This window comes from Poecilia reticulata, chromosome 19 (assembly GCF_904066995.2).
Source record: "Poecilia reticulata chromosome 19, P_reticulata-male-v2, whole genome shotgun sequence".
In the NCBI taxonomy this organism is placed as follows: Eukaryota; Metazoa; Chordata; class Actinopteri; order Cyprinodontiformes; family Poeciliidae; genus Poecilia; species Poecilia reticulata.
Genome location: NC_088848.1, coordinates 20,759,734 through 20,780,614, shown reverse-complemented (window position 1 = coordinate 20,780,614; position 20,881 = coordinate 20,759,734). Strand labels below are relative to the sequence as shown.

General features: G+C 38.0%; 1 protein-coding gene across 2 annotated transcripts in view; it reads left to right on the top strand.

Moving 5' to 3' along the window:
• Positions 1-20,881, top strand: part of rab26 (RAB26, member RAS oncogene family) — an 86,492-nt gene that overhangs the window by 36,348 nt on the left and 29,263 nt on the right. For both annotated transcript variants that reach the window (XM_081601034.1, XM_008437961.3), the window contains 3 exons: positions 3,119-3,160; positions 6,639-6,705; positions 19,671-19,723. In XM_081601034.1, the coding sequence (XP_081457160.1) occupies positions 3,119-3,160; positions 6,639-6,705; positions 19,671-19,723 (162 nt within the window). The remainder of the gene's footprint in view (positions 1-3,118; positions 3,161-6,638; positions 6,706-19,670; positions 19,724-20,881) is intronic.

Here is a 20,881-nt window from a genome sequence, read left to right as displayed (position 1 = left end):
TGTTTTATTCATTAGTAAAAGTTGTTTCAAGTTTGGGGAATGCTCTCAAATTCAAATTACACATCGGAGCCTCCGGATCCAGCAGGATGGAGTTCACACAGTTTAACAGCCGTCCTACACAGAGCTGCCAACATCTTCACAGCACAACAACGTAGTAACGCTGAGTCACAGTCCCACTTTATTTGCTAATAGTCCTACTCTCACCTCATACTATTAGAAGAGGAACTAAATATAGAAGAATAAAATTCAAGAGAACTTAAACATGTTTCAAGATTTCTCTATTAACACTCGAAGATTGGGATCAATTTGTAAAGCTGGCACTGGTGAACATCTGCTGTTCTGGAGCTTCTGGGTAAATAGACTTTCTATTTTTAGCCATCTCAGTGTTCAATGCCATGGTGACCAATTGTTAACAGCTATACAGATTAAAAACCAAGAGGTCTATTATTAAGCTTCTATATTTACCATGGCATGAGGCTGCACATGGTGATTCAAGTCTGAGGAATCTATTTATGCTGAATGGCTTTGGATGTAGGAGCGAATCAGAACCGTCCCTTCAGTGATTCGTCACATGATTTAGTGAAGCGCGTTTCTTCCAAGGGTTTCTTCAACTTCTAGAAAATTCAAACAGTTAAAATGTAGAGCTGGACATACAAATACATTAAGGTTGTTCCATGACATTTAAGTATGGACTGGTATTAGAAACTGGTTTCTGTCTCATTGTAATATAGTTCAAAAGCAGAAACCAACAAAAACTACAATATAGATCAATAATCTGATTTATGAATCTGTAAGCCAATAGTTTAAATGAGCCTTTTGAAAGGGAAAATTAGCCAATGCTGAAAATTAAATTGAAATATTTAAATTTAATTTTCCGAAACGGAGATCAAACAGGTTGGTTTAAAATATGTTTTGGTTTTATCAAAAGTAATTGATTATGGAAAAAAAAAAAAAGTGAAATAAAAAAGATTTTTTTTTTTTTAAAGTAGCATTGATGTACACTGTAGCATTATTTTGTAAATTTATGACTGAAGTTTGACTAATTTGTATTAGTTCAGTAACCGTCATTTGTATGTTGTTTATTTTCCAAACAGACATGCTAATTCTAGTAGAGCTAGCATGAACAGAGCTTATTGGCTGTACAGGAGCTAGCATGAACAAAGCAGTAAACATGCTAGCTTCTGAAGCGCTAACATGTTCTCTAGTGTATGTTCGGTCAGGACAGAGAAGAACCCACATTGTTTCTGGCATCCCTTCAAAAGTAGTTAAAGCTGTTGTAAGAGGTTGTTTATCTGACTAAAATATGACGATGATTATTAAATATGTTGAAACCAAAGCCAGGTGGTTTCCCAGCGGTAAGGTAATCCTTACAATTCCTTCCTTATTTGCTGTCTTACTTCTTTCAGAGCCTTCTTGGGCTTGGCAGCTCTCTACTAACAAAATAAGCACATACAAGATGAAAAGTGTTTTCCATTTATAAAGTAAACTAAACCAAACCTCCGTATCCCATGAAATATGAATGAAATGCATTAAAAATTAAGGAGGTATGATGTTGGTGACTGGTGGAATTGCTCCCTGGAGGTTTCACACTCAGAAAAACAGCATCTGGGTGTTGGTAAAAAAAAAAAGAAAAACTTTTTGGAAATTGAAATAATAATGAAAAACTAGTTGGGGAGACTTGAGGTATGTGAATATACATATAAAATGTTAACATTTAACTGAAAAGTACAAACCAGTAACTTTTCAACTAGATAAAGTAAAAATAATTAAACTTGTTTTAAGTCAATAATTATTGAATAAAAATTATAAAAAGTACTAAATCCACTTGCAGATAAAATTTAAAAAAACAGAATGAAAAAAAAGTGCCTCGTAATTAAATACAATTTATATTCAATAATTATTTACTTAAATCTATCTTTTTGAAAAGTTCCTTTAAAGTTATTTTAAACTTTAAAATAAAGTTTAATATATTATGTATATATACATAATATATATTATGTATATATACATAATATATATGTATATTATTACATATATTAGAGCAAATATATGTAATAAGATATTTGCTCTAAAAACTAGACAAAAATACACTAATGCACAAACTTGGTACTATTGAACAAATTATTGGAAAATGTTTAGGGTGATGCTGTTTAAGAATGAAAAACATGAGACATTATTTTTATTTCAATATTACATCAAAAATTATAAAATAAACCTGTAGGTTACAGAATTTGTCTTTGATTTTAATAAATGTTCCAGGCTGAGAAGTGCTACAATCATCTGTTTGTTTTAATGAATAACTTTTAATAAATAATCTAAATCTGACAGTCATCGCTGTATAAACAGTCCTTTTCTACAAAAAGAATCCTATTCTGCTTTTTCAGTGGAACTCTCCATGGTCTGACCCGAAAGAGAGACCTCAGTCTGTCAGTGAATACCAAACACTCTCACAGCAACTCTACCTTCTGCTTGTTTTGTCTTCAGGGGACAAATATGTAGTGATTGTAAGAAAGGAGTCGGTGGTTGCAATACACCAGGGCTGAGATTCAGCCTCCAAAGCCAGCAGGATAAAAAACAACAAACATTTCTCAAGCGTCGCAGCTTTGTGTCTTCCTTGCATGTTTTTCTTTGCAGCTCTAATAATCTGTTTAGATCCTGATATTGCCACAGTCTCCTGACCGAGTCTGTGAGCCCATCCATTTTATTTGCCAGTGTTATCACAAACCTTGTAATGATTGATGGCTCAGTTACTTCCATTCTCGTTTCAGGGAGCCAGAATCATTCCTCATGAGGTGACACTGCAGACGAATGGAAATGCTTTTGTGTATTTTTGTGGATTATGCAGACCGCCTTGCGGCCGTGGTGTTGGTAAATGACGCAACTCTCTGAAACAAAGCCGACATTGAGCAAAGCCCAGGATTTGTGTCTGTGACCTACAGATAGTACAGTGTGGTGACAGCATTACAGCTGTAAAAGAGGGCCTCCCTAGAGAGGCCAGTCATTTTACAACAAATGTTTTTCTACATACTTCAAAATCAACTCTTTCTACCTCCTTGTTCCTCTTTGTATGTACGCACATTTAAGTCATTGAAAGATAGATTTTTCTTTTGTCTTTCAGAATAAAGTCATGACCATCGACGGTGTGAAGGTCAAACTGCAGGTGAGACAGAAGAGCTGTGGATTTTAAAAGATCAAGACTTGTTTTATTCTCCTTTGTGTGTGTGTGTAGGTTCTTTTACAGGGTGTCTGTGAATCCTTAAAGTCTTAAATTAGTGTATATAAAATTAAAGCCTTAAAATGTCATGAATTCTATAACTTTTTTTTAATGTAATTTGGCCGTAAGCACATTAATCACAGGTCTTAAATTTTGTCGTGGCAGGACTACTTAATCTCAAGCATTCTGTGTTTTTGTTTTTTTTTTCTCCCACTGGACTTACCATCCACCGCCCAGTTATAATATGCAATAAGGGTTTTACTGGCAGAGCTGCCATTATACCCTAGCTAGCGAGATAAACTAACTAAATAGATACCGTAGCAAGTTAGGTTAGCTAGGTAGATAAATGCCCCATCAAATTAGCTAGTTAGGTTAGCTAGCTAGCTAGATGTCCTGTCTAGTTAGCTAGTTAGATTAGCTAGATATCTGGATGGGCCCATATGGTTAGCAAGTCATAGACATTAACGTAGACGCCTCATGGAGCGGGCCGGCCCGTTGCTGCGATCCGTAACTGCGTCCGCCATATTGAATGTGGAATATGTGCCAGTAAGGTAATACAAGTAAATGGATCAAACTTTATAAAGTGCCGTTCTACTAAGTATTTTGTTAATACCTGCCATTGACACATTTTCTCACACACATTAATTTATTTGGCAATCAAAGAAATTACTAAAGAGAGCATTTCTAACTTTTGATGTGAATATTTAAATGTTTTGGGGCATTTCTGAATAAAGAGCACAATGTTTTGTTTGATAGAAATGATTCTGATAATTTTTATATTGAATTGAATTGATAAACAGACACACTTTTACAGTGTTTTATTAAAGAATATATTTACATAATTCCATAATTTAATGTGCATTTAACATTTCAAGACAAGAACCAAATAATTTTCCTGTATTTATTTTTTATACGTTATTGAGAAATTACTTTTGATTTATGAATCAGTCATTGTCAAACATGAAACTACATATTTTTCTTACTTTTTTCCAGAGAATAAATATTTATTACAGTATGTCAACTCTGCTATTGACAGCAAAGAGTGAAAATAATTCAGAGTAAAATATTTTTATTTCATTACATAAGCTGTATTAATACACTAATACTTCAGATTTAGATATTTAAAAATACACAAAAAGTGAGAATAAAATATGTATTATACTGGGAACACTGGTCACAGGCAGGGCTTCAGTCTGCTGGTCACACTGGGAGAGCTCCAATGACTTCTGAGACATCCTGGTTCACAGGCTAAAGCCAAGAATAAAAGAGAAATTATCCAAAAGTGTAATAGAAAATACATACGATCTATACGTTTCCTTCACATTAAGAAAAAGACATTTTTCACTCACAAAATCATCTGGTTTTTAATTAACTTCTCCTCTAACAGCGGTTTTTCATCAGCTCTCTCTCATTATAAAACAGTATGAAAACATTAGCTGCTACGCTAACAATTTCAGACCAATTTAGCTACATAGGAAATATTTTACGGTTGTTTAGAAGCGAATTTCTGGCTGACAAAGTCAAGCAATGCTGATCTTTCATCCTTACCTGGGGAAGGTAATCCTAATAAATCCAGTTTGTTTCGTAAAACGGTTGAAACAAGTCCACACAGCACAGGACTTAAGGAGCTCCGATCGCTCTGCTGCCACATAGAAGATGGCGGACGCTTTTACGTACGACTCAGCACTCCATGAGGCGTCTACGTATTGATGTCTATGTAGCAAGTTAGGTTAGCTAGCTAGACAGATGCTAGCTAACCTAGACAGTTAGCTTAGTTGGATAGCTAACTAGATACATACCCTAGTTAAGCTAACTTTTCTCAAGCTAAGTTGAGAAAAGTTAGGTTTTCTCAAGCTAACTTAACTATACCCTACCTAGGTATGTACCTAAGAATATTAGCTAGATGACTAGCTAAAGTTCCCTAGCTAGCTATCTGGCTAGTTTGGATACATTAACAGCTACATTACCTAATGTAATAGCAACATATTAGTTGGCTAGCTAATATACTGTAATATTGTCTATTATTAGCTAGCAATATACTGCTGGCTAGCTTTTTTTGTGTTTATCACAGGTAAGTTCAAATTATCAGTGGTTGGCTTGACAACGTTCATCTTTGCCATTGCCTCATTTCTGTTTAAAACCAGGTTTCTGCAGGTCTAACCTACTCTAATTGAAATGACTAATGAAAGGTAAAAACATCCAGTGTAAATGCATTCTGTACGTCTTCGTTGCCTTCAGTATAAGGGCAAAAAGGCAAAACAACAAGTTAATGAGGCGTGGGTTTATCCATCAGTCAATTAGGCAGCCGCTCTGCCTGACTGAAGAGAGCATCAGGAGACACAGAGGGGAGGGAGGCGGATGGATGTCAGTCAAATTCCTTTTCTCAATTACACAATCTTCCTCATCGCTCTTTCTCTGCCTTTTTTTCCTCTTCTTTAATTGATTCATCTGTCAGTCTGTGAAACCTGGTAATTCAGGTGATATTTCAAAGATGGGCTCATTTACTACTATTTCTTTAATTGGCGCACCACTTTACGGTTTGAGAGAGCTGCCTAGTCTGAGGAGAAATGACCTTGCTACATTGTGGTCATCCCGGCTCCTTAAAGGGGGGACTGAGCTGAAATACTGAATCTTTCCTCTCTTGTTAAATTTAGTAATTGTGACCAGAGATTAGTTGTCAGTCCAGTTTTTATATACCTGCACCTTTTTTTTTGTGAGTTTCAAGGGAGTTTTTTTGATGCTCGTCTTTTAATGAAGACAGTAATGAAATGAAAATTAATGAGTTTGAAATGGAAAATAAAAATAGGCCTTTTTACAAGTCTAATTACTTATCAAACACTGTCCAAACAAAATTACAGCGAAACCAAACATGTTTTGGGCCTTCAAATAAAAATCTACATTAAACGACGTGTTGTGAAATTCAAGTTTTACTGAATAATTCGAATCAGTCTTACGTAGTTTAAGTAGTCTTGTTTAGTTGGAGACAAGATAACCGAAAATACTGCAAGTGTTTTGCATTTAAAATCCTGCACAAATATATCTTTTAAAAAAGTATAATTATAAATATTTTGTAATGATCTATATATTGAACTGCTGATCAAAATGTGGTTTTAAAATAATCCTAATAGATAAAGAAAGATAATTAAAGAACAAATGAAAACAAGCAAACATTTAACAGCTAATTTTCCTAAATTTACACAAATTAAACAGAATTCCAGTTCTTCATGGATTAATGGCGACACTTTCTCAACTATGCAGCTGTTTTGCACATGTACTCAGCGGCTATAGTGGTGTGCTACAATGGCATATGGCATGTTTTGTTTCTTTTTTTTCTTTTTAATAAACGTTTATTTGCAGCTTTTATTTGGCAAAGATATAAAGAATATAAGTCACCTAAAACCTTTTCTTCCATCTTCTCTCTCAGATTTGGGACACAGCTGGTCAGGAGCGTTTCCGCAGCGTCACACACGCCTATTACCGTGATGCCAACGGTATGTGTCCTACTTCTGTGTGTGTGTGTGTGTGTGTGTGTGTGTGTGTGTGTGTGTGTGTGTGTGTGTGTGTGTGCGCGCGCCTCAGCTGTCATGACTGACAACACGGCTTTAATTTTCTCCTGTCTGAACTAAACCGCCCTGACATTTTGCTGTGCTCTTGTCTTCAAAATGTTGGCTGACATCTGATAGCTCATCGTAGCTCTCTCACTCCTGCTGGAATGAAGAGGCACAAAAACTCTGATTATTGTGGGCAATAAAATGTGTTTTGACAGTTGCACCCAGTATTATTTTGCCGATCTACTGGGTACAAAATAGGTTAGGGTGAGTACTTGCATTGAGGAGGTCGATTTAGTAACATCAACCAAAACCTATAAACAAAAGGATGGATGTGTGAGTTTGTGCAGAACGTTTTTTTTTTGTTGCCACATTTAAATAGCAAAATTAAAACCAGAAACTTTAATATGTTTTATTGTGAATTTGTCTTGTTTGAAAAAACTAAACTTAACATCTAAATCTGTTGTAAATAATCTAAAATGGTATAAATGTAACAGTGTATTTTCCAGGCCCATAGTGTCATTTTAAAGTACAACTAAGTAACTTCAGTTATAAAAAATGCTGTAAATATCAAACTTAAATGATATTTGACTTTGTAATTAAGCCGTTTTCACACTGCAAGAGCTGTGGTTCCAATCGGGCCGGCCAAGCGGTGCTGCTTAGAATCAGCAGCTGATTGGTTTAGAGTCAGCCGTTGGTTGTTTTGCAGTCAGCCGGTGATCGGTTCTAGCTGGCTCTCACTAAACTGTTCTTACTGTATTTTGTAAAGAGTGCTCTTTTTAATATTTTTATCATTTTTAATTTGCGATGAATTCCCCTCAATATTCTGCTGTTACCTAGTCCCATGATGAGGTCATTTTTTTCCTCCGCTTACTCGCTGATGAACGAGTACAGAATGAACTAGATCGGTCAACGAGGAAAGAGGAAGTTTTCCGCCGCATCTCTGAGGAAAAGGCTTCGGCCGCTGCATCGAAACCATTGTTTAGTTTTAAAAGTAATGATGTCAGGTAGAGTTTCCATTGCGCCCTCAGTTATATGCAAACACAACAGTGCTGCAGTAGGGAGCGTGCCGTTCCTACCTTGCAGTGTAAAAACTGCTTTAGACACCTTGAAATTGGGCCTCTGTCTCTTTAAGAAGCTCCTGCTCTTGCCGTCACTCCACTGTCACCATGTCATCACCTCAATGCTCCTCCATTATCCACTTTACAACCGTTTTTAGGAACATTTGATAATTGAGGAGTATCTCTGATGAGTTAAGTAGACTTGCAGTTCCACCAGGTGATTGCTAATCACTGCTGCCGCTAGTCTGGAGGAGCTGAGTCAGGGAGTGGGTTCTCTGTAATGCAGAATCTCTGCTAGTAGAAATATGAGGAGCGTTGTGAGACCAAACCTTTAGGCACTGCCAAATGGTTGCCAAGGGAGATTCAAGGATTTCAAACATCCATGAAAAAATCAATGCAACGTTCCATGTATGTTTTTGATGAGGAAATAATCTTATAACATAATTATGCTTGTATGAGACCTCCTGACAAGTTAAGACAAATAAAATGGCTGAGCAACGTCAGTGTCTCTATGCTGATATTCTTCCAATATTTTTACATTTCATGTAGAGGATGTAGAAGATAACGTTCTCACTAAACTGAAAAATATAGATTTTTTTATTTTTTTAGAAGAGAATGAGGTGCAAAGCTGCAGGTTTACTGTCTCTATAATATTTTGACTGTAACTATTATATCAAAGCAAAGACAGCATTACAGTGTGCTTAAATTGAGATAACATCCTTTAGATTGTCACAAGATAAATTTAATCCATCAGTTAAGACAAAAGCTATAAAGGTAAATCTAAATATGTCCATTAAAAAAAACAAAAAACTAATTTGTGTCTCTGGATACAAATTAGTTCAGTGGTGCAAAACGTACACTATACAGTTTTCTTGGCCATCAATAATAGATATATGTAATTACCTCGTGGGCCTTATACAAATGTATTCTTATTATTACTGTCCGACCCTGAGCCTGGACTATAACAATCAATCCAGATAAAATACACTCCAACTTGTTATGCACAAATACGTTCAGAAGTATCTGTAGATTTCAAACAACCCCAATAAAGTTCACATTCCAGCATGACGATCTGGTTAATAAATTACAAACTGAAAAATTTGTTTTGGTTTCCACCTTTAATTATTAGCCCGTGTTTGATTTCACACATGGTCATCTCCCATTCCTCTGGATGTCAGGTTATTTATAACGACATGAGAAGAGGAGGGGTGACGTCTCTGTGCTCCTCTGGCCCATTGCCTGTTGTTCTGATCTGTGGATTCTTCAGTTTACCCTCATTGATCTTTAACAAGACACCCGGAGAGCCTCGGATCAGAGCCTCTGAGCCGTCCGTCTGCTCCTGACTTTTAAATAAAACTCATTCAGCCTGACGGGCTGGACCGGGGGGAGAGGACGCAGCCCAAACACAGCTAATTCCATCACTGCCTTCGACTAACAAACGGCGCTTCATGGCTTGAAAAGATCCGGCTGTCAGAGGATTCGGCCCAATTGGAAAACATCAATAAGTTTAACTGGGCGAGTTCTAGAATGCGCTTGGGCCTCGGCTCAAAGTAAAAACTTAAAAAACAGGAAGAGAGCAATGCTGTAAATAGTATTATAAATTCCTCACACATAAAAGTTTCAGACCACCAAACAAATTTTAAATTAGACAAAGATGACCTGAAGGATTGGAAAAGACTGATTTCAAATGATGATTTTGCTAAACCGTCCAATAAAACCCTGTAAGGCTTCTGTGAAAAGGAACTGAACCTTTGTTCAGCATGGCACACACTAGCTGTGTAAATTCTGCTAATCTTAAAAAAAAAAACAGTTGTGACGTTTGCATTAAGTAAGAAGTACAATTAAAATCACACTTGAATTAGTGGCAACATTAAGGTTGTTGATCATGTGACTCGTGATGAAGTTAATTTGTTTCCATTGCAGTTTTGCAAAATACACCAACTTCAGTACAGACAAAAAAAACCCTGACTTCATTCTAGCTTTTTATCTAAAAACAAGTGTTAATTCTAAATTTCCATGTTTCATTTAAACAAATTTGTTTTTGAATTGCCAAGTTGCGCAATTATATGGCCAACAGAAACGCAGCTAGAGTGAATCAAACTGTGGGGCTCTTGAACATCTCACTGCTAGCTTGACATTTTAAAATCCTAACGTACTTCATGTCACAGTGTACGATGGATGACAGACTGCCACATTGCCCGCGATGCATGTGAAAATAAACCAGTGTGAATTGGGTTTTAAATTAACTGTGATTAACCTCATTGTTTGGAAACCAGAGTTCAATTCCTCGTTGATTACTGCCTGAGCTGACCAGTCCAGAAATCACTTAAAGTGAACCTGTCAAGACGACATGAAGCAGGCTAAAAGGTGTCAGAAAACTACACATCATGCCCCGCCCTAAAGAAACGGCATCATTGGCACCAGGGAAGTGATTAATCGGATTAATCAATTTGTTGGAGAAAAAAAAAAATCTACTTATTTAGACATCGGTTAATTGTTAACTGGAGCTTACGGACTCTCAAAAAAGGCCATTTGCTGAAAGAACAGTCCGAGCAAACCAAAAATATAGGCAATAAAATGTTTATTTTCTGATTTAAAATGGAATTAAGTAGTTTTGTTTGTATTTTATTGTACATTCAATCTTGTATTAAAAAAGACTTCAGTGCTTAAATGAAAAGTCTGCACTTTTATTTCTCCTATTTCTCCTATTAAAGGTGGACCAGTGATGACCTGCTGTAAGTGACGGAAATATAATTTTCTGCTTTAAACCAAAATATCCTGAACGAAAATTTTCAGCCGTTTGTTCATGACATTAATAAGAAGCACAGTCGGGCTGTGATTATGGAAATAATTCAAAGCACACCAGTAAATCCACCTCTGACTGGCTCAATAAAAACACAAGACATTAGGCCTGCCGAGGTACAGACCTGAATCTGATTGTCTCTGTTGCAATGGGATCCTTGAAATTCATCCAGTCTACCTGAATCAAAACACTCTGTAAAGAAAAACTGGCCAAAATTCCTTCACAAAAAATATGAGCGATTTTCCCACTTATTAAAACCACTTGAAGCCACTGGCTGCTTCCAATAAATGTTTTGTATTATGAAGTACTCCTGGTGTTATTGGATGAAATGTAGTTCCATATTCTGTCTCTGTAGCCATGGGTTTTGTATATCACACATAGCTGTGTATGTATGCCATTGTCCCTTATTTGTTCTTGCAGCTCATTCTTGAGACATTATGGTCAGAACTTACAGTATTTCCTGCGTGGTGTGTCTAGTACTGAGTGTTTTTCTGCAATGGAAAAGGCAAAAAGAGTTCTTTTGAGTTGTGCTCTGCAGCTCCTGTGAAGCATGAAATGACCTGGCTACCAAGAGATTTGTTCTTGTTCTTGGAGGCTCGTGTAAAGGAACTAATTTCTTTGTTCTAGTGAGGTGTGAACAGAGCCTTATAGCTAGTGCGAGTTAAAAATCACCAGGAAATTACCTCTGACATTCTGAGGTTTGTTCTGTTACGTTTTGTGACAGATCAACACAGTTTACATTCAAATCCTTCTCTCATGTTCAAAGGCTTCACTATGACCATTTTCTTTTAACTTTTACACTAGAAGCTGTTGAGATTTTTACCACTAGCTTTTTCTGAACAGATATCTGTGAAGTTCCTCAGTACTAAATCAGTTTTGACTATATAGAGAGCTTCATTAGCATCTTCGTGACTAGTTTAAAACTCATGTCTCAATATCTTTTATATATTGGCTCATATTAGCGAAGTCTGGGGGTCTTGAAAAGTCCATCTGATTTGGGGTGTGAATTGACACGAGTTTCCAATATTATGCGTTGGATTAGCAAACCCCTGGTGGAGCTTCACATCTGCTGACCTCATTATAGGAGCAACTTCTCAGTGCAACACTGGTAAAAACGTTGGAGAGATGTTGTGATGACTTCCTGGAGGCGGAGTGTTGGACTGTGCCAAGGCTTCTTAAAGGGACAGATCCTAATTTCAAAGCATCAAATTCTGTTAAGTTACGTTTGATATATTCAGCATTTCTATAACGGTTGAAGATAACATAGTTACTTGATTGATTGTACTATAAAATGATACTTAAAATACATGCACTTTAAACTGAGTGATCCATTAAGAAATAACAGTGACTGGAATTTATTGAATATATATACACTCTGCATTTAAATAGGCATAGAATATTTCAGTAGTTTAACTTAAATGGGCAAATTTGTTTGGTCCCAATTAAATATTTGTTTCTCTCTTATATTGTAGTGAGAGTTTTTATTTTCAGACATAAATGTAGTATTTCATCTTAAAGTACACATTTGTTGATTTTTCTATAAAATCTGACAATTGAACAAGTAAGTTTACTACTGTGGCAGGAGCTGCTACCTTTGACTTGAAATGTAAAGGTTGTGCTGTAGAAAACATGTGAGAAAAGTTAATTTAACAGATAAGAGATTAATCCAGCAGATAAGATCATGTTTTGAGATTCATCAAATCTTCTTTCCTATGGCCACTTTTGCCCCCACGGAGACCACTGGGTGTATTTTTAGCACGGATTTGTGCTAGAGCGTTACATTCATTAAGCCCGTAATGTGGGAGCAGGAAGATCCTGGCTGTCTGAGGCTGGAGTCAGCCCAGCGCAATCTGCCAGGCCCATCTGGTGCAGGGCACCGGCGAGGTCTGGACAGGTCCAGAACCCAGCTGCACACTCACGGCACACCTGCAGCCCTCTCACCGCCCAGCTCCACCGCTCCTCGTTGACTGGAGCTGACAGTTTGTCATTTCCACAGCGTGAACTGAAACCACAGGCTGCGAAATATGAGTAGAGGAAGCACGCTCTGTAGGTGGGACGAGTTAGGAGGAGCTGCGTTACCTGGGAACGGGGACGATTTGGGGGCAAAATTAGACGGAGGGAAGAAATCCGAGAGCAGAGAAGGAAAACTCAGAAGGGTCATTATTTTAAAGAGAACAATGGTGACATTTTAGAAGAATTTAAATATGAAACCGTGTACCTTTTTGACTGTGTGATTGGAATATAATTGTCTAATACAAAGGAACACAGTATTCTGTGAAAAGCACTAAATGTTCCTCTTTGAATGATTTTCAACTTTTCCTTTAGCGGAAAGTAGAGTAAAAGAAATTACCTCGAAATAAAAGTTTGCATTTCAGGATAATGAGTTAATATTTCCCCTTCAGATTAATTATTCCTTAAGTTTAGACTCTAAAGAATGGAAAAAGCACAAACTACGTTAAGATTCAAAAACAATTTGTGGCCTAAATGTCTCCTTTCCAAACAAGACGCTCGAAGAAACCCTCGTCACTAAAAAGATCACGAGGCAGAAGAAATGGAGTGTGAAAATTGATTTTTGTGAAACAGGTAATGACTTCGTTACAAATTATGCCTCCAAATGGCGCTTCACGATTGAGTGTTTTAGACAATATTGAGAAGAAGGACTCCTGCTGCTTCATTTTGCGGTAATGGCCCCACTGCTCGCTCTTTGTTCCCCGTGTTGTAAAGAAACTGGTAATGGCTCTCTAAATACATCTAAACTAGACGTCGCTTTCATTGTAATCCTACCGAGTTGGGACCATTTCGTATTGTTAAGTGTGTTGTAGGACACTAATTTTTAATTTAAAAAGACATTAGAAATCATGTTCCTTCTTTTAATTGCATGTCTAGAAGTGTATTTCTGCAGTTCCAGGGTTATAAAACGTCATAAAAGGGAATCAAAGAGACCTCTCTTGGGTTTTGTGTCTGAATGGGAATCGGATCGGTTGGAATGGTTTTTAGAGATTTCATCAGCGCGCCATGTCAACTCAACAGACATGTCAGAATAAGTTTAGATTAACGTCTTGTACAGAGTTCAGGAGGGGAAACAACCATTCTAAAGAATGAAGCAATTCTGTTGCACCATGATCTGATGTTGACCTATCTTGTCCGTCTAATGGGAGTACTTCCTTTTCAGACAAGAGTTTTGACCTTACATTTCAGGCTGTCAGAAAAAGCAATAATTAGATGATTTTAATCAACAGATGAACATTTGTATCAGACTACTTTCTTTGTTTTAAGCTGTATTTGTTATATCTTTCAGTGGTTTGTATCAGTTTAACAAACCAAGGTTTTCCAGTAGATGCGTCCATATCTTATAAATAAAGGTAAAGAATTGATGCCTCATGTATTCACATCAACCTCGTTTAGTTCATTTGCCCAGAAAGTCCGATTCGTTTGGGGAGGTGTCGATGTGTAATCAAACTCTGATGCAGAGACAAAAGAGCGAACTCTGAAAACTGGTTGAAGTGAACTCTGGAGCAGTTCGAATACCAAGTAGACCAGAAACGGCTCCAAAAGCAGGAAGCAGTTTAAAGCACGAGGCCTTCTGGATAAATAAAACCAAACCATACATGTGTTCCTCGCTAGAGGGATAAATCTTTGTTGTCTTTTACCAAAGAGAAATCTGACGCCACTCAATTTTGTTTCCATTTTGTGAAGGAAGTTCAGTTCGGTGTCTGATGTTTTTGTATCGTTTCCTTCAGTGGTTCTTGGTGCAGTGCCACCACAGGTGAGGGAGGGTAACGGGTTGAAATGAATCCATTCAGAAATCCAAAATTGTCATAAGGTAGAACAAGTTGAGCATCTAACCTTCACAGGCTCCACCTCAGGGGTCTTTTTTATTTTATTTTATTGTAAATAAATCCATAAAAACAACCAGATTGGAATAGTGCTTAAATCACATTTCTTAAATAAGAGAAACTTCCTAAGTTCCTGTCTGAAACTATAAACTGTCTTCTTTTTCCTGTGACTCCTACAGTACCAGTGTCCTCTAAAGATGACAGCAATTACTCAAAGTTTTTATTTATGTGCTTTTTTTGTGATCAAGGTCAATAATGTCAGGAAGCATTTGTCCATCAATATGTCGTGACTTTGTTTCTGCCTCTCCACCCCTTCAGTCTCTGAAGACGCATGATCCAGTGGCTGACATTTAATCTTTAGTTGACAAAATGAAACCATTTGCCTGTCCTAACAATGTCCTACAATTTCCCTGAGGGTAAATCCCAAAGGGATTAATAAAGTTTCTATATATCTAACGACATCCTCCATGTGGTGATTATAAACCTTTTTTCCTGCTATTGGTCCTTGTATTGTAGAAATTTGCAATACTTCACTTTTAACCAGTGTGGCCCCCAGTTCCTTCAAGCTCGCTGTTGGGGGACCAATGGAAAAAAAAAATCCATAAAATCCACATCATAGAGACTGTTCTACTCTTTTATCTACAACTTGATATCTAGAGCATCTATTGTAATGGTTCTCATGGATTCCTCATCTGCTTCGACACTATTTGCCACTCGGCTGATGAAGCTGCCAGCAGTTCTATAAATGTTACGGCATAAAGTACAGGCCAAATAAACATTCATCCCATGCTGGCATTTCTGACATGCTTCTTCCACAGCAGCAGTGTCAAATGTCAGGTTCCCTTTGGTGCAGTCACTAATGTAATGACTTTTTAATTTATGTGACAATAAATTGACAGAAAATTGGGACTTCTAATCCCACCGAGGCCCCAGTAAAACGCTTCCAACCTTCAAACGAGTGAACCGGTTTCAAACGTCTGTTTATTTTCCATTTTTTATGAGCTACACGACGGCAACAATTCCATAAAAATGCTGTGAAAAGCTGCTTCTTTCATCCATGTCAATTTGTATTCCATTCGTCTGTGTTCTGCTGACCAGCCAAAAGAAAGGAGAGTGTCCGCATGCAGAGAAGCATCAAAGATGTTGACACTTTTGAAGGACTCGGTTGTAAAACTCAGTCAATAACTTAATTCATGCAACTTCAATTCAAAAATACTTTATTGATCCCAAAGGGAAATTAAATGTTGTTGTAGCTCATCAATTCAAAGTCGTCAAAGAGTTACTGTAGATGGTGATGGCAACCAATTGAGTTGATTAACTCTAGATGGGCAGTTAGGTTATTTTTGGACAGTAGTATCCGTCTCCTTCACCTCTGTTGTCTTTTTTTCCTGATTTTCAATATCACAAAAGGTCAAATGTCGAACCACTCCACTTCTCAGGATGGAGATGATCATATTTTCACATTGGACCAAAGTAGTGCATGTCGAGGCATGTAAACTTTTCAAATAGAAAAAAGTAATGCCTTATTACTAATTGAATTGCTTTTGTATTCCTAGCTTATCAACCTCTCTAAATGTTTAGTGGGATTTAATGACAAACAATCTCATTTCAGTTTTATGTGTAGAGCTTAGCTTTACTCTTGGGTGTGTCGATGGCAGAGAGGAATTAAGAAACATGAATCATTTAGAAACAAGGTGAAGAGTGATGGGGGGGGGGAAGCAAAACATTAGAGACAAATGGAAAAGAATTGGATATAAATAGGACAAGGTATAAAGCTTCTTCTCCATCTCACATCATCAATAAGACACCTGGATGCAGAAAACACAAGAAGAAAAAACATCCGACTTCTACTTTATTAAAGGAAAATGGAAAGTTAGAGTTTAACACAACGTCTGAACGCACGTCATGGAACCAAGCTTGATAGTGTAACATTTTGAACCTCAGTAATGCATTGAGCTGCAGCTGTGAGGGGAGTTTTAACTCTATTATGATTGATCCACTGTTCTGTAAAAACTGACACGGCAGGATGAAGACTTGCCGCCCACTGTTAAACAGGAGACTCTGTTTAACAGTGAATGACAACAGCAGCTGGAAAGATGAGGGGGCAAAGGGAGGAAAACCATGTTGGTCACCAGTCAACATCACTCTGTTTGTTGGTCCCTTAATAAAGCCTGTGGATTTATTAAGGGAGTGGTTGACCATTCAGGCATTTCTTCTCGTGTTTACCTCTCCACAGGTTCACGCCCAGATCAGACACACAGATCACTGCCCTGAACTCAATATGTAAACACTCTGCTTGGACCGTCTGCTCAACGTCTAGTTTTTGGTCTTTTGTATTGGCTCAGAGTTCAGTATCAAGTATCATAGCTATGAAACAGAGTCAACAGATTACTGGATTTCATACATTTGACCTAATGATACTTGTACAAATATGTGCTTCATAGAAAAGACTTCAGCCTAAACAGAACATTTTAAGCAATTAAGTCTTTATATGTCAGAGTGTCAATTAGAAACAAGTCTTGAGTATTTTAGATACCACATCATCTTATGGTTTCTTTGGTTTGTTCTTAAGCAGAATCTCAGGAAAGATTTTACCTTTGGATAAAAATCTGTACTCAGTAGCTTTCCACACTGATCAACCTCCTAACCCAGAAAGGTAAAAGTACTTAGACATTAGCTATGTTTTTATTCAGTTTTGATTTCAGAGTATGTAAAGTTCAACTCAGCTACATACAAAGAAATTATACTATCCCAAATGAGTAAACCTAACCAGGCCTATGTGCTGAATGAATTACCGCATGACCTTTGTTTGTGGACAAGCACTCTGAAGATGCTCCTTGACCAATAGTTGCCAAATTTCTCATCCAGCTCAAAACTTGCTGCAGCCAAACTGATTGGCTGAGACCAAAATGGGTAGAAATTATTGTATTTTCTTTCTTTTGAGCAATAAATGTAAAAACTAAAACAGCAAGGCTTTGTTTTTGTTTGATGTAGTACTTTAACAAACAAATCAAAATGTCCTTGGCCCTTTTAGATGTTTACACGAGACCGCTGTACGGAGACTGCCGGTATTCTCGGATGTTGATTGGGGATGATTTCTGTGTTTAGACGGTTCTGCGTCACTGTGTAGATGAGTCCGCCAAGACTCCTTGAATCCGCTGTAGGGCTTACAGTGTCAGGATACTGTGATTCTAGCATGTTCTTCACCTTACAGGTCCGTTCTGCATCAAATGTGTTTCTGCCTCCGACAAACCGTCTCTGAATATGGATGTGGCTCATGCAACACATCCATATTCCATAACAGACGTGTTAAACTGAAAGGTTAAGCGGCACACACGTTTTACCGTAGAACAAATCCTGCAGCCATGCGTTCTGGCATGTGCACTTTCACACCAGTGGAGTATTTCACACTTACTTTAGCTGTGAACTTTTAAAAAAATGTTCTTCTTACATGCCTTCAACTTCAAATACGCTCCAGTCATCTCGTTTGGTCGACCTCAGTCGTAAAGCTGAATTGGACTCTCTGGTCCAGACCAGTTTGGTTCTTCAGCAGGTTTACACAGTTTTCTCACTGGTAGCTCGTACTTCTCAGGGTCTTGATTAAATTCCACATGCTGCATTTAGCTGACTCATTTAGGGCGGGCGTTTTTTTTTTAAACACCCCTACTTACACAGCTTTTTTGCGTGTTGATGTTTGGTGTGTTTTCAGCACCGAGTTTGCAGACTCACTAATTGGCAGATGGAGAGTTCACAAGAAACACTCGGCTATTATGTGGGAATAATTATCCAGGCTCCGACCTCGTACAGTTTACCGATAAAACATCGCAACACCTTCCGAAACGAAGAAATGTGCTTGATTAAAAACAGAGTCCCACGTTGTGAAATAATGACTCATTCCCACAGGAGAAAACTGTTGACCGGCTTAACTAAAGCCTTCAACTTCGAGGTGTTGGGGCTTTATTTTTGACAATGTTTTCTCCTTCCTTTTGTCTTTCTAATTGGATTTTGTGTGTATGCATGTGTGTGTATGGACTCCTTGTGGTTTGCTGTGATCGCCTTACAGTGGCAGTCCACCACAGGAGCACTGAGAGAGGAAATTAACTCGTCGGTCACATCTTCCCGCTCCTTCTGGATACCTTCCACTGTCCCCCTCATCCTCTGTTTCTTGGTTTGACACGCTCAGACAGCACTCAGTGATTACCGCTCATTAAACGCCCTTCACAGACATGCCTGGCTGGAATACGCAAGCGAAACGTTTAATTCAGTTTGGATCTGGAGACGTAGCAGCTCCGGCTGAGATGTAAAAGAGGGTTGAGTACGGAGGGGAAAAGTGAAAAAACAGGACAGGACAGTGACACATATGTAACGGAGACGAGGACTGTGGGGATTACATGCGGCAGGAAGTGGTGAAGTGTTGTGGAGGTAATAGCTTAAGGGCAAATTTTCCAGTCGAAGGTTAAGCCATCTGTGAAAATGAGGTAAAATGGGCCTTGTAGGTGTAATGATTTTCTCCTGTCCTGCAGAGCTTCATAATGCCCACATCTCTCCACTAAAAACACGCCTGAGGTGATATTATTCTCTGTGGCGGCGCGGCGCTGCTGGAGCTCATTAGGATTCACATGTGCAGTTATGTTGTCAGCAAGCAGACTAATGCTGCGCTAAAGAGCAGAGTTCAGCACTTTCCTCAGCCAACACTGTAATTATTTACATTTTTTTTTTCTTTTTATCTCTGCGTTTTACCTGTGCACATTTCTGTAAATTGTTATTCAGAAGGCGGGTTATAGACTTTTTTTTTTTTCTTATGTGGTTACCTCACCACATGAGGTTAGGCTCTGAGTGGTGTGATTCTACGTTGTAGCAGATAGCAACTTTCAAATATAAATGACTAAAAAACACGAGCTATAAACATGTTAAGATGTCGACGTTTAACGAGTAGCAGATCCGATGAAAGAAACTGAAGGTAAACGGTTCCAGATTCACTCATCATGACTTGTTTTATCTTTGTTCCCTCATTTAATAAATCCTCTCCCAGTGGTGCGATGTCCGTTTCACAATCACTTTTTAACATCTGAGATGAATTAGTCGCCATCTGGCAGAAACTACATAAAAACTTGACTGGAGTTCCTCTGCAGGGTTTGTTGGGTTTTTAAAAATAAAGCTAAATATAAAACAATTTCTCTTTTTATTTTCTTGTCTCTTTCCTCCCAGCTCTGCTGCTTCTGTATGACGTCACCAACAGAGCGTCCTTTGACAACATCAGGGTAAGATCAATCACCTGGAAAGATGTTTGTCTCCCACTTTCTTCCTCTTTCTCTCTCTCTCTCTCTTTCTCGTTGGTAGTATTCCATTTCAAAATGGTTTTAAATCCACAAGCCTGAACGTCACATAGTGTTATTTGGGCAAAACTCGTTATTTACCAGCAGATTGTTTTCTTTCTCTTTGGCGAAGAGTTCATGAGGTTAATAGCATATTAACTTCACAGTAGGTAAGCTGTATGCCTGATCAAAAACAGCTGGGAGATCCTAACTACTGTGGATCATTAGTTATTGCAGCATCTCTGACCATCGGTCCTTCCTCTTTTGTAAATTGTTTTCTTGAAGCCTCCGAAGGCTTCAATTTGCAACCGACATATTTTAACGCGTGCAACAGCTTTTTTTCCCCTCCTTAGCTGTTTGCAAGCGCGCTGACACTCCCCCACCAGCATCAGATAATGAACAACAAGGCCACTGAGTGAGGATCACAACAACGGCAGCAAATGAGGGAGGTGACGAAGGCGAGCAGCATGGGCCGCGCAGATAAGAGCGCGTGCTGCCGCTAATAGACGGATCTCTTTGTAGTCCCAATCTCTGGTGTGTGAAGTCTTCTCCTCCGTTATTCTGCAGCCATTTCCTGTCCCATTTGGTGCTGCTCTCCTCTCTGCTCGGCGCGTTTCTCTCCTTTGATGAACACGGAGCAGAGATGAGAGCAGGACATGGTCATTGTAGGAGAGTCTCACATGTAAATAAGTGTGTGTGTGCGTGTGTGTGTGTGGGGGTGTGTGTGCATGTGTGAGAGAGACTGCAGTGTCCATGGATGCTCGTTATTTAGTATATGCTTAAATGCGTGAAGTTTTCTACATTCACACCCGTCACCATAACACATTTTGCTGCCTATAAATTGTCCCAGAATTAATCGCGATAAACGATAATATTGTTTTAAGACCATTTTCAAGTAATATGATGATAAAGCTTACCTTCTCGAAGATCAATAAACTTTAATTTTGTTAAGAACACGTACCACTGGAACTTTAAGGCATTTTAGATTTTCAAAATGTCTAAAAAACGATGAATAAAACTGAAATAAAACTACTTACAACTGAACCCATAAATGAAATGGATTATAAAGTCTGTAAACAAAACTGCCCTTCAAAAACTATTCAT